General features: G+C 41.9%; 1 protein-coding gene across 3 annotated transcripts in view; it reads left to right on the top strand.

Annotated features, from left to right (window-relative positions):
- The window catches only part of FBXO10 (F-box protein 10), a 169,822-nt gene that overhangs the window by 23,867 nt on the left and 133,935 nt on the right, over positions 1 to 12,020 (top strand). For all 3 annotated transcript variants that reach the window (XM_073651872.1, XM_073651855.1, XM_073651862.1), the window contains exons 2-3: positions 9,873 to 9,965; positions 10,120 to 10,710. In XM_073651872.1, coding sequence (XP_073507973.1) covers positions 10,126 to 10,710 — 585 coding nt within the window. In that variant the 5' untranslated portion in view covers positions 9,873 to 9,965; positions 10,120 to 10,125. The remainder of the gene's footprint in view (positions 1 to 9,872; positions 9,966 to 10,119; positions 10,711 to 12,020) is intronic.

Raw genomic sequence — 12,020 nt, 5'->3', positions numbered from 1 at the left:
TTCGGACAGATCCCGCAGGGAAGGTTTCACCTGACAACAACCCAATCCGCCCAGGTCTCCAAAAGACTGCTAACAGACGTGAGAAAACTGATAAACTCAGGAGCAGTGATACCAGTACCAGAAGCAGAACAGTTCCTGTTCTTTTACGTGGGTCTTTTTTCAATAAAAAAAACCCGGGGGCGATTATCGCACCATAATAAATCTGAAGTCTCTAAACAAATCAATCAGGTCGACAATTCCCTTAATCGGACACAACATCGTGATGTGTACAATAGATCTCAGAGGCCTATTATCATGTCCCAATTCACCGTCACAGTCAAAAGTTTCTACGGTTTGCACTAAAAGAAGGAGACACCATTCTACATTACCAGTTCACTTATCTTCCGTTTGGCCTATCTTCAGCTCCACGTATCTTTACCAAACTGATGGCCAAAGTTATGGCGTTCCTCAGGGAACAAGGAATATTAATCATTCAGTATCTAGATGACTTCCTGGTATTGGCAGACTGTTCACAGCAGCTGAAAACCAACCTAACATCAACCATCCTGACCGTAAGAAATTTAGGTTGGATTATAAACTGGGAAAAATAACATCTTGTTCCAGAAAAAAAGAAGATTTTTTTGTGGGGGAATCCTCCTAGACTCAGAACAACAAATGGCGTTTCTGCAGGAAAAGAAACAGACAGAGCTCAGGGACAAGATCAAGAAATTCAGGAGGAGGACGAAAGTTGCCATTCGAGAATGTATGAAAATCCTGGGTCTCATGACAGCTTCCATATCGGAAGCCAATTCCATTCGAGACAATTGCAGCAACAAATTCTATCAACCTGGAATCGGAAGATGGTCGATCTGGACAAAAGGGTTTCCTTATCGAAGGTAACCAAAAGATCATTGACTTGGTGGACCTCTAAGGCCAACCTACAGGAAGGAGTCATGTGGAAATTAACCCCATTCGTGACTCTCACTATCGATGTGAGCAGCAGAGGCTGGGGGGCTCACGTAAACAGTCAATACCTGAGAGGGACCTGGGGGACGCAGGATTGTCCCAGATCATCAAATCTGAGAGAGCTTCAGGCCGTCTGGGAGGCGTTGAAAAGGTGTCAAAAACATCTAAAAGGTCAACATGTCAGAGTTTTAACGGACAACATGACATCAGTGGCTTTCCTCAAACATCAGGGCGGTCCACGTCACCATCTTCTACAATCCTTTGCGGGAAAAATCTTCCAGTGGGCAGAAAGATCGGTCCTTTCAATATCTGCAGTGCATCTAAAAGGTTCCCACAATACAGTAGCAGACTTCCTCAGTCGAGAAACTGTTCTACAGTCAGAATGGGAGTTGAACTGGGAGGTGTTTCGTCACGTAACACATCGATGGGGCATTCCCCAATGGGATCTCTTCGCCACACGGAAAAACGCAAAGGCAGAAAAATTCTTCTCCCTCAATCCAGAAGACAGACCAGCAGGGATAGATGCTTTATCTCAAAGATGGAACATGAATCTAACATATGCATTCCCTCCTTTACCCTTGATACCGTGGGTGCCAAAGAAGATTAATCAAGACCGAGCCAGGGTGATAATAATCCTACCTTTCTGGCCCAAGAGAAGTTGGTTCCCCTTACTGAAGAAAATGTCCCTGGAGGATCCAATAATCCTTCCGGAGAGGCAGGACTTGCTGTTTCAGTGCCCGATATTCCATCCCGATGTGAAGTTTCTTCAGCTTTCGGCATGGACCCTGAAAGGCAGATCCTGAGATCTAGGGGCCTATCAGACTCTGTAATCTCAACCATGCAAAATACACTGCTCAAAAAAAAATAAAGGGAACACTTAAACAACAGAATATAACTCAAAATAAATCAAACTTCTGTGAAATCAAACTTTCCACTTAGGAAGCAACACTGATTGACAATCAATTTCACATGCTGTTGTGCAAATGGAATAGACAATAGATGGAAATTATTGGCAATTATCAAGACACCCTCAACAAAGGAGTGGTTCTGCAGGTGGGGACCACAGACCACATCTGAGTGCCAATGCTTTCTGGCTGATGTTTTGGTCACTTTTGAATGTTGGTTGTGCTTTCACACTCGTGGTAGCATGAGACGGACTCTACAACCCACAGAAGTTGCTCAGGTAGTGCAGCTCATCCAGGATGGCACATCAATGCAAGCTGTGGCAAGAAGGTTTGCTGTGTCTGTCAGCGTAGTGCCCAGAGGCGCTACCAGGAGACAGGCCAGTACACCAGGAGACGTGGAGGGGGCCGTAGGAGGGCAACAACCCAGCAGCAGGACCGCTGCCTCCGCCTTTGTGCAAGGATGAACACTGCCAGAGCCCTGCAAAATGACCTCCAGCAGGCCACAAATGTGCATGTGTCTGCACAAACGGTTAGAAACCTACTCCATGAGGGTGGTATGAGGGCCCGACGTCCACAGATGGGGGTTGTGCTCACAGCCCAACACCGTGCAGGAAGCTTGCCATTTGCCACAGAACACCAGGATTGGCAAAGTCGCCACTGGCGCCCTGTGCTCTTCACAGATGAAAGCAGGTTCACACTGAGCACATGTGACAGACGTGACAGAGTCTGGAGACGCCATGGAGAGCGATCTGCTGCCTGCAACATCCTTCAGCATGACCGGTTTGGCAGTGGGTCAGTAATTGTGTGGGGTGGCATCTCTTTGGAGGGCCGCACAGCCCTCCATGTGCTCGCCAGAGGTAGCCTGACAGCCATTAGGTACCGAGATGAGATCCTCGGACCCCTTGTGAGACCATATGCTGGTGCAGTTGGTCCTGGGTTCCTCCTAATGCAGGACAATGCCAGACCTCATGTGGCTGGAGTGTGTCAGCAGTTCCTGCAAGATGAAGGCATTGAAGCTATGGACTGGCCCGCCCGTTCCCCAGACCTGAATCCGATTGAGCACATCTGGACATCATGTCTCGCTCCATCCACCAACGTCACGTTGCACCACAGACTGTCCAGGAGTTGGCGGATGCTTTAGTCCAAGTCTGGGAGGAGATCCCGCAGGAGACCATCTGCAACCTCATCAGGAGCATGCCCAGGCATTGTAGGGAGGTCATACAGGCACGTGGAGGCCACACACAATACTGAGCCTCATTTTGACTTGTTTTAAGGACATTGCATCAAAGTTGGATCAGCCTGTAGTGTGTTTTTCCACTTCAATTTTGGGGGTGACTCCAAATCCAGGCCTCCATTGGTTAATAAATTTGATTTCCATTGATGATTTTTGTGTGATTTTGTTGTCAGCACATTCAACTTTGTACAGAACAAAGTATTCAATGAGAATATTTCATTCATTCATTCATTCATTCAGATCTAGGCTATGTTATTTGAGTGTTCCCTTTATTTTTTTGAGCAGTGTAGTAGGAAACCTGTAATATCGGCCATCTATACAAATTCTGGAAGAGATTCTGTTCACAGTATCAACCAGCATCTGAGAGTTCCGTTCCAGACTTCCCTAAAATACTAGATTTCTTGCAGACAGGGTTTGAAAAAGGTCTAAGACCCAGCACATTGAAAGTACAGATTGCTGCATTGAGCGCTTTCATGGATTATCCGCTAGCTCACCATCCATGGGTAGAAAGATTCATTAAGACTACAACAAGGTTAAGACCAACAATTAAATCCCACATCCCCCATGGGATTTAAACATGGTCCTAAAGAGCCTATGCAACAAGCCCTTTGAGCCTCTCATAGAATTGAACATAAAATTCCTCTCACTTAAGACAGTGTTCCTAGTCGCAATAACCACAGCAAGAAGGATGGGGGAGATTCAATCATTCTCAACCATAGACCCATACCTGAAATGCCTAGACGATTGTATTATCCTCAGGTTAGACCCAGCTTTTTTACCAAAAGTAGTTACCGCTTTCCATATGAATCAGGGGGTGGTCCTACCCTCTTTTTGTCAGGACAATAAGAATGATCAGGAATTAGCATTCCACTCACTTGATGTCAGGAGAGTAGTTCTACAATACTTAGAGGTCACAAAGGACTGGCGCATAGATTCCAACCTATTCATACAGTTTGGGGGAAAAAATAAGGGGAAAAAAGCAACAAAATCTACATTAGCAAGATGGGTCAGATCAGTAATTAGTCTAGCTTATTTAGCTGAGGGGAAGTCCCCTCCAGAAAATATTAGAGCCCATTCTACCAGGGCTATGTCCGCATCATGGGCAGAAAGAGCAGGGGCATCTGTGGACCAAATCTGCAAAGTGGCAACTTGGACAAATCTGAACACCTTCTGTAAACATTATAAATTGGACATTCTATCAGGCCAAAAGATGGCCTTCAGTAGGAAGGTCCTCCAGGCAGTGGTCCCACCCTAAAATGTACACTCTGGTATTCTTCTGATGGTGCTGTCAGGAGGGGCGTTCTGGAAAGTAGGCATTAGACCTACCGGTAATAAGGTTTCCAGGAGGCCCTCATGACAGAACCCATTATATTCCCTCACTAAATATTCCTGAAACGGCTATGTGAAATTAACATAGCTTGTTGAAAGGCAAATGAAATAGAGTTGCATCCTTCCTGGTGTAGTACTTGAAAAATCACTGGAGTTGGGGTGGAGGGAGGGGCCTTTTAACCTCTTGTGTGTTTCCTGTCCCTATCAAGGATATGAAGGACGACCTCCTGATGGTGCTGTTATGAAGGACTCCTGGAAACCCTATTACCAGTAGGTCTAATGCCTACTTTTGTGTGACTTATCTCTCTGATTTAAGGGCATAAAAATTTAAATTTTGAAAATTGTGAAATTTTCACCAAATTTCCGATTTTTTTTCACAAATAAACGCAAGTGATATCAAAGAAATGTTACCACTATCATGAAGTACAATATGTCATGAAAAAATAGTCCCCGAATTAGCGGGATACCGTTGAAGCGTTCCAGAGGTATTACCTCATAAAGTGACAGTGGTCAGATTTGTAAAATTGGCCCGGTCATTAACGTGCAAACCACCCTCGGGGGTAAAGGGGTTAATTAGCCTGTTAGGGTTATGGCTTGTTCACTATCATAGTTGGGAAAGGCCAGGTGATGCAAATTTCCCAGCTTTATAAAAACCCAGCCTCCTCTAACCTTGTGGCAAAAAAACAGCAGCCATGGGCAGGGCTGTGGAGTCGGAGTTGGAGCCGGTGTCCATTTTGGTGGAATCGGAGTCGGTATAAAATGGACCGACTGCAACTCCTAAAAGATATAATAAATTGGGTACAGTCATTCAATGCAGTTTGTGGGGAATACTTTTTTCATAAGAATTTGGGAAAGTTATGAAATGTCCTATAAATGTCTGTCCTATTCCTGATCTAAGGGTCTACACTTTTAGCTGAGATGAATCTATGCTACAGTAAATTTATCACGTAAACATGAGCAATGTATGAGGGAGTCGGAGTCGGTGTCATGGAAATTGAGGAGTCGGAGTCTGAGTCAGAGGTTTGGATTACCGACTCCACAGCCCTGGCCATGGATTCTTCTAAGCAGCTGCCTAGCACTCGGAAAATAAAAATGGTGGAGGCCTACAAAGCAGGAGATGGCTATATGACGATAACAAAACGTTTTCAAGTTGCCCTTTCCTCAGTTCGAAATGTAATTAAGAAATAGCAGTTAACAGGATCATTGGAGGTCAAGATAAGACCTGGAAGATCTAGCAAAATTTCAGTGAGAGCTGCTTGTAGGATTGCTAGAGAGGCAAATCAGAATCCCCGCTTGACTGCAAAAGACCTTCCGAAAGATTTAGCAGACTCTGGAGTTGTGGTACATTGTTCTACCGTTCAGAGACACCTGCGCGAATATGGCCTTCATTGGGTAGTCATCAGAAGAAAAACTCTCCTGCGTTCTCACCATAAAATTCAGCATCAGAAGTATTCAAAAGAACCTCTAAACAAGCCTGATACCTTTTGGAAACAAGTCCTGTGGACCGATGAGGTTAAAATAGAACTATTTGGCAACAATGATCAAAGGTAGGTGTGGAGAAAAAAGGGCACAAAATTCCAGAAAAAGAACATCTTGCCAATCATTTAGCACTGATCAATCATGTTTTGGGGTTGTGTTGCTGCCAGTGGCACGGAGAACATTTCACAGGTAGAGAGAAGAATGGATTCAATAAAATTTGATGGCTTCTACAAATGGATAATGATTCTATACACACGTCAAAATCCACAATAGACTACCTCAAAAGGCGCAAGATGAAGGTTTTACAATGGCCCACACAATCCCCTGATCTGAACATCATTGAAAATCTGTGGCTAGACCTCAAAATACCAGTGCATACAAGACGACCCAGGAATCTCACAGAACTGTAAGGAAGAATGGATGAAAAGCCTTCAAACAAGAATTAAAAGACTCTTGGCTGGCTACAAAAAGTGTTTACAAGCTGTGATACTTTCAAAAGGGGGTGCTACTAGTTACTAATTATTCAGGGTGCCCAAACTTTTGCATCGGCCCATTTTCCTTTTTGTAATTTTTAAAATGGAAAAGATAAAGATAAAAAATATGTATTACAAAGGAAATGTGTCATTTTTAATTTTAGCGATTTTAGAGATCATTTCATCCTTAACATGCTTAACTGTTCACAATAACAGTAATTTTGATCAGGGGTGCCCATACTTTTACATGCCACCCTATATACCTCTAACATGCTGCCTGCAGATTAAATGACACTGCATTTTCAGTGTCATAAGTTTTTTTTTCCATAATCCAAACTAATTATGTATGTGATGGTTTGAAGTGTTGCTCCTGGTGCCTGCGCCGCTGAGCTGTCAACATGACGTCTGCAGCCAATACTGAACACTGGGAGCAAAACCAGAGATTCACCGCTGTTTTTGTTTGTTTGTTTTTTTAAAGGGGACAACCGCTTTAAGCATGTGGACAGAAAAACGGAAACATTGCTATGATTTAATTCTGGCTATTAAGATATCCCTTCATTTCTTTCACAATGAAAGGCATGTCAAGGGAGCAAGAAGCCCCAATAGGCACAGTACACTGATTATAACACTCACTTGTAAACAAGTCTCATTATCAAGTATAACCAGAGACTTTTCCACATTGGCCTCCTGAGATCACAGGTAAGGGTCACATTGAGACAAATAGAAGAGGCCATAGTCTACGGCCTAGAACATTTTACTTTCCATAACCTAAGTAGAAATTTCTAAAAAGTATAAATGATAAACTGTAAAATAACACTTGATCAGAGAGACCTTGTCAAAGGGGTTATCCAACTCTGTATGGACTTGGGGGTTGTCCACCTTTGTGGACAATTTGTTGATTTTTTTTTTTTAACTTAAATGTTTACAATTGGGGCTAAAAATCATTTTTTCAATTGGGTTACATTAAAAATGATACAGTTTGCCTCTTCTATCCGAGGTATTACCCTGACTAGTGCTGGCTGCAGAATGAGTTACCGGGGTCGGCCACATTATCTTTATTATAGCAGATGAGTGGGGACATGAGGTGGCACTATTATATAGGTATGGCAGGTTCTCCTCCAGCTCTTGTTACTGCAGCTTTCCTCAAACTGCACAGCTCTCCTGTCCATACAATGGCTGCTGGTGGAGGAGCAGTTACCAGACCTGTCCATCAGCCTCCTCCAATAGGAAACCTCACAGAAAATTGAATTTGAATTTGTGTAGAGCAAGAGACCGGTCAATCGGGCTGACACTGGTGAGACGAGCTTTCTTCCTATATCTGGTTCTCTTGAAATTAGAGCATTCATAAGACTAATTTCACTGGTATCATTTTTGTTGTAATGTACCACAATAGTCAGATATTACATTATAATGAATGGGACATATAAATCAATACATGTACATTTTTTGGGGGGGATTTTAGGATCATACCAGGCCTAAAAATTGAAAAGATGTTATTGCCCATCCACAGGATAGGTGATAACTTACTCATCGGTTGGGGTCCAACCACTGGAACTCGCACCAATCTGCAGAATGGGGAATTTTTTTTTTTTTTTGAAGGGACACTTTTATGCCCAACAGTCACTCTATTTATTCTCTATGGGGCTGAGAGCAGCACTCAGCAGATCAATAGGGAATGCATGGAGCGGCGGTTGAGCATGCACACTGCCACGCCATTCTAATGGGGGATAGAAGTTCCCCGTTCTGCCTATTGATGCGTCTCCCATCAATGAAACCCTAATGATCAAGTTATCACTTATCCTCCCTTGCCCATTTTTCTGATAGAAGTGAAATATTGTTTGGGAATCAGATGTGCAGTCAGGAACAAATGGGATGACTTCTGAATAACAATAAGTCAGTCACGGTTTACAGAGAAGATATTAAAACACTTGTGGAAGCTCCTCAAAGCTATTCTTAAAGGGGTTTAACACTTTCAGCAAAGTGGACCAGAAAAACTTTGGCATGCAAAATAAAAAAGCCATATGGCACTCACCCACCCCCACTCCAATCTCTCTGTGTTTTTATTGCAGTGATGATGTCACATTGAAATTGCACATCACCGCTGCAGTCAGTCCCTGAGCTCAGCGGCTCTGACAATTTAGACAGCATGAGCTGAGTGGTGATGAGCGCTGTCGATATGTCATTGCTGCAGTCCAACCACAGAGATCGGAGCTAGAGGAAGAAGATTAGAACAATCTCTCTTTGTTATTTAACCTGGCTTCCTGTGTTTGGGGTCCACTTTGCTGAAAGTGGAAAACCCTTGTAAATTTTGAAAGGTTCCATCGGTTAAAAGGAAAACTCTTAAAAATTCAAGCATTTCCATTTTTCCAAATAAACACACAATTTTAATCACAATTGTAATGACTAGCGCTAGGTTATCACTTTATTTATCCTGCCCAGTAAACATCGTAATAATATTACTGAAAGACAATACTAGAAATGCTGTTATTTGATTAGCGCTCTCCAAATTATAGAATAAAAGCTAGTAATTTTTCACCCAAAATGTTGTCAATGAAAACTACAACCTGTCCCATGAATAAAAAAGCCTTTATATAGTTATGTTGACAAAATAACTGTGTTCTTCAAAGATGTTATCAAGCCACATTCACACGTTCACACATTCAGTATTTTACATCAGTATCTGTAAGCCAGAACCAGGAGAGGAGCAATCAGTGGAAAAGTATAATAGAAACACGTCACCACTTCTGGATTTATCACCCACTCCTGGTTCTGGCTTACAAATACTGATGTAAAATACTGACCAAATACTGAACGTGTGACCGTGGCCATACAATAATAAATTAAAAACCTCAGCAGTTGTGAAAATGTATCACAATAAGCTATACTTGCCTATTCTCTTCACTTGGCTATGCAGTACAGAGGCTTTGGTCATGCTTTTGGTCTTTGTTAACAAGTGGCCACTATGTGACTACTACAACAAATCAGTGGGGTGAGAAGTCATGTGCTGTATTACTGGCATCATAGCTCCTACTGGTAAGCAATGATGTCAGTAAGGCCACGTTCACACGTTCAGTATTTGGTCAGTATTTTACCTCAGTATCTCTAAACCAAAACCAGGAGTGGGTGATAAATACAGAAGTGGTGACGTGTTTCTATTATACTTTTCCTCTGATTATTCCTCTCCTGGTTTTGGCTTATAAATACTGATGGAAAATACTGAACGTGTGAATGTGGCCTAACACAGAACCTGATATCAGAGGCCACACTGGTCAAAAGGTGGCCATTTGAAAAATGATATATTCCTTTTTATCACTTTTTAGACACAACTATAAAACCATACATATCTTTTATTCAATGAAAATCAATTGTGTTGTGCAAGAGAAACTACAAAGAGAGTAGTTGTTAATTATATAGGATGCATTTCTTCGCTACTTCTGTGCTGTGTAATTTATCTTGAGTTTATACTTCTATGGTGGCTAAAATGCTCCTTTTATCTTTGCTGACTAGAAAATATATTAATTGAACCAGCGTTAGGACTGAAGAACACAAAATGAGGATGAAGCTGAAAGATGGAAGTAAAGACAGAAGACTTTAAGAAAGGTAAAGTACCAACCATATCACCAGAAGATGTGATCAGAATTCAGAATGATGAGATTTGGGGAATTTTACAATAATTTTCTAAACACACAGTGATTGTAAATGAAATAAATGTTATATATTTATAGCATTATGTATTGTATTTTGTTTTCTACAGGGTACTATGGAGATTGGTGGGCTACCACTTGAACTCTGGCGATTGATTTTAGCATACTTGCCATTGCGTGACCTCGGACGATGTGGCTTGGTCTGCAGGTCATGGCATGACCTTATAATCAGTCTGGACAATACCAGATGGCGACAAATATGCTTGGGGTGTTCAGAATGTAGACATCCTAACTGGCCTATCAAGCCTGAAGTAGAACCAAGGTCATGGAGAGAAGCTTTCAAACAGCATTATGTAGCCTCCAGGACCTGGACAAAGAACGCTCAGGACCTGGAGTCCTCCAACTGCTTATATCTGTTTAGGAGAAAGAAGGATAGAAGAGTTCTCTATGTTGGTTATGGCTGTGAGTTTGAAAACCTCAGGACTGCCGTAGCATCGGCTAACATTTATGACCGGATTATGCTCCAACCAGGTGTATATGAAGAGCAAAATGAGATTATTCTAAAAGTTCCTGTAGAGATTATGGGCCAAGGAAAGCTTGGAGATGTGGCTTTACTTGTCTGCATTGACCAGCAGTGTCCTACTTCTCGACTATGCAATTTGGTTTTTATGCCTGCTTGGTTCACACCAATAATGTATAAGGTGAGTTTAATTTTCCTTTGTTGAATGTGTAACACAATATTTCACATATTCTCTGGCTTGACGGCGCGTCACTTCTTATGTCATGCTGATTGACTGCCGGCTCCCCGCAGTTAGGGCACGGAGGAGCCAACTGTCAATAAGCATGACCTCAGCAGTCAACAGAGCAGACCAAAAGAGAGAAAGTTGCGGAGTCTGGAGAGATGTCACAGGCAGGTTAAATTCTTAGCCTCATGGGAAGAAAAAAAAAAGTCCTCGATAACCAGATCTGATTGAAGTTCACATTGGTATTTGGGGACAAATGCCTCCAAAGGAGTTAATTGAAGTCTGAAAACAGAGGGGACTGGGCATTCATCATTAACTCCTTCACCACCCGAGCCTGTTTTCACCTTCCCGACCAAGCCAATTTTACTATTCTGACCCGTGTCACTTTGAGGTAATAACTGTGAAATGCTTCTTCAACGGATCTCGGTAATTCTGAGATTATTTTTTCGTGACACATTGTACTTCATGTTAGTGGTAAATTTAAGTCAAAATGTTTTTTACGTTTATTTGTGAAAATATTGGAATTTTGGCCAAAATTTCTCGATTTTCAAACTTTTAAGTTTTGTGCCCTTAAACGAGAGAGTTATGTCACACAGAATATTTTAATAAATAACATTTATCACGTGTCTACTTTATATCAACATTATTTTTAAAACATACATTTTTTTTGTCCGGCAGTTACAAGGGTTAAAAGATTATCATCATTTTCTCATTTTTCCAACAAGCCATTTTTTTTAGGGGCCACATCACATTTGAAGTGACTTTGAGGGTCCTATATAGCAGAAAATACCCCAAAGTGACACCATTTTAAAAACTGCACTCCTTAAAGTGCTCAAAACCACATTCAAGACATTTATTAACCCTTTAGGTGCTTAACAGAAATTAAAGCCATGTGGAAGAAAAAAATAAAATTTACTTTTTCCCACAAAAATTTAACTTTAGCCCCAAAATTTTTTTTTTTCACCAGGGTAAAAGGAGAAAATGGACCCCAAAATTTGTTGTGCAATTTCTCCTGCATACACCGTTGCCCCATATGTGGTTTAAAACTACTGTTTGGGCGCACGGAAAGGAAGGAGCATTGTTTTGTATTTTGGAACGGAAAATTGGCTTGAATAGATACTGAATGCCATGTCGTGTTTGCAGAGCCCCCGATGTCCCTAAACAGTGGAAACCCCCCCCACACCCCATTTTTAAATTTAAACCCCTCAAGGAATTTATGTAGATGTATCGTGAGCACCTTGAATCCACAGGTGCTTCACAGAATTTTA

Source organism: Phyllobates terribilis, unplaced genomic scaffold (genome assembly GCF_046119375.1).
Source record: "Phyllobates terribilis strain yellow unplaced genomic scaffold, ASM4611937v1 Scaffold_1__5_contigs__length_1240528914, whole genome shotgun sequence".
NCBI classification, from domain to species: domain Eukaryota; kingdom Metazoa; phylum Chordata; class Amphibia; order Anura; family Dendrobatidae; genus Phyllobates; species Phyllobates terribilis.
The sequence above is the reverse complement of the archived record's forward strand: the minus strand, read 5'-3'. Positions and strand labels throughout refer to the sequence as shown.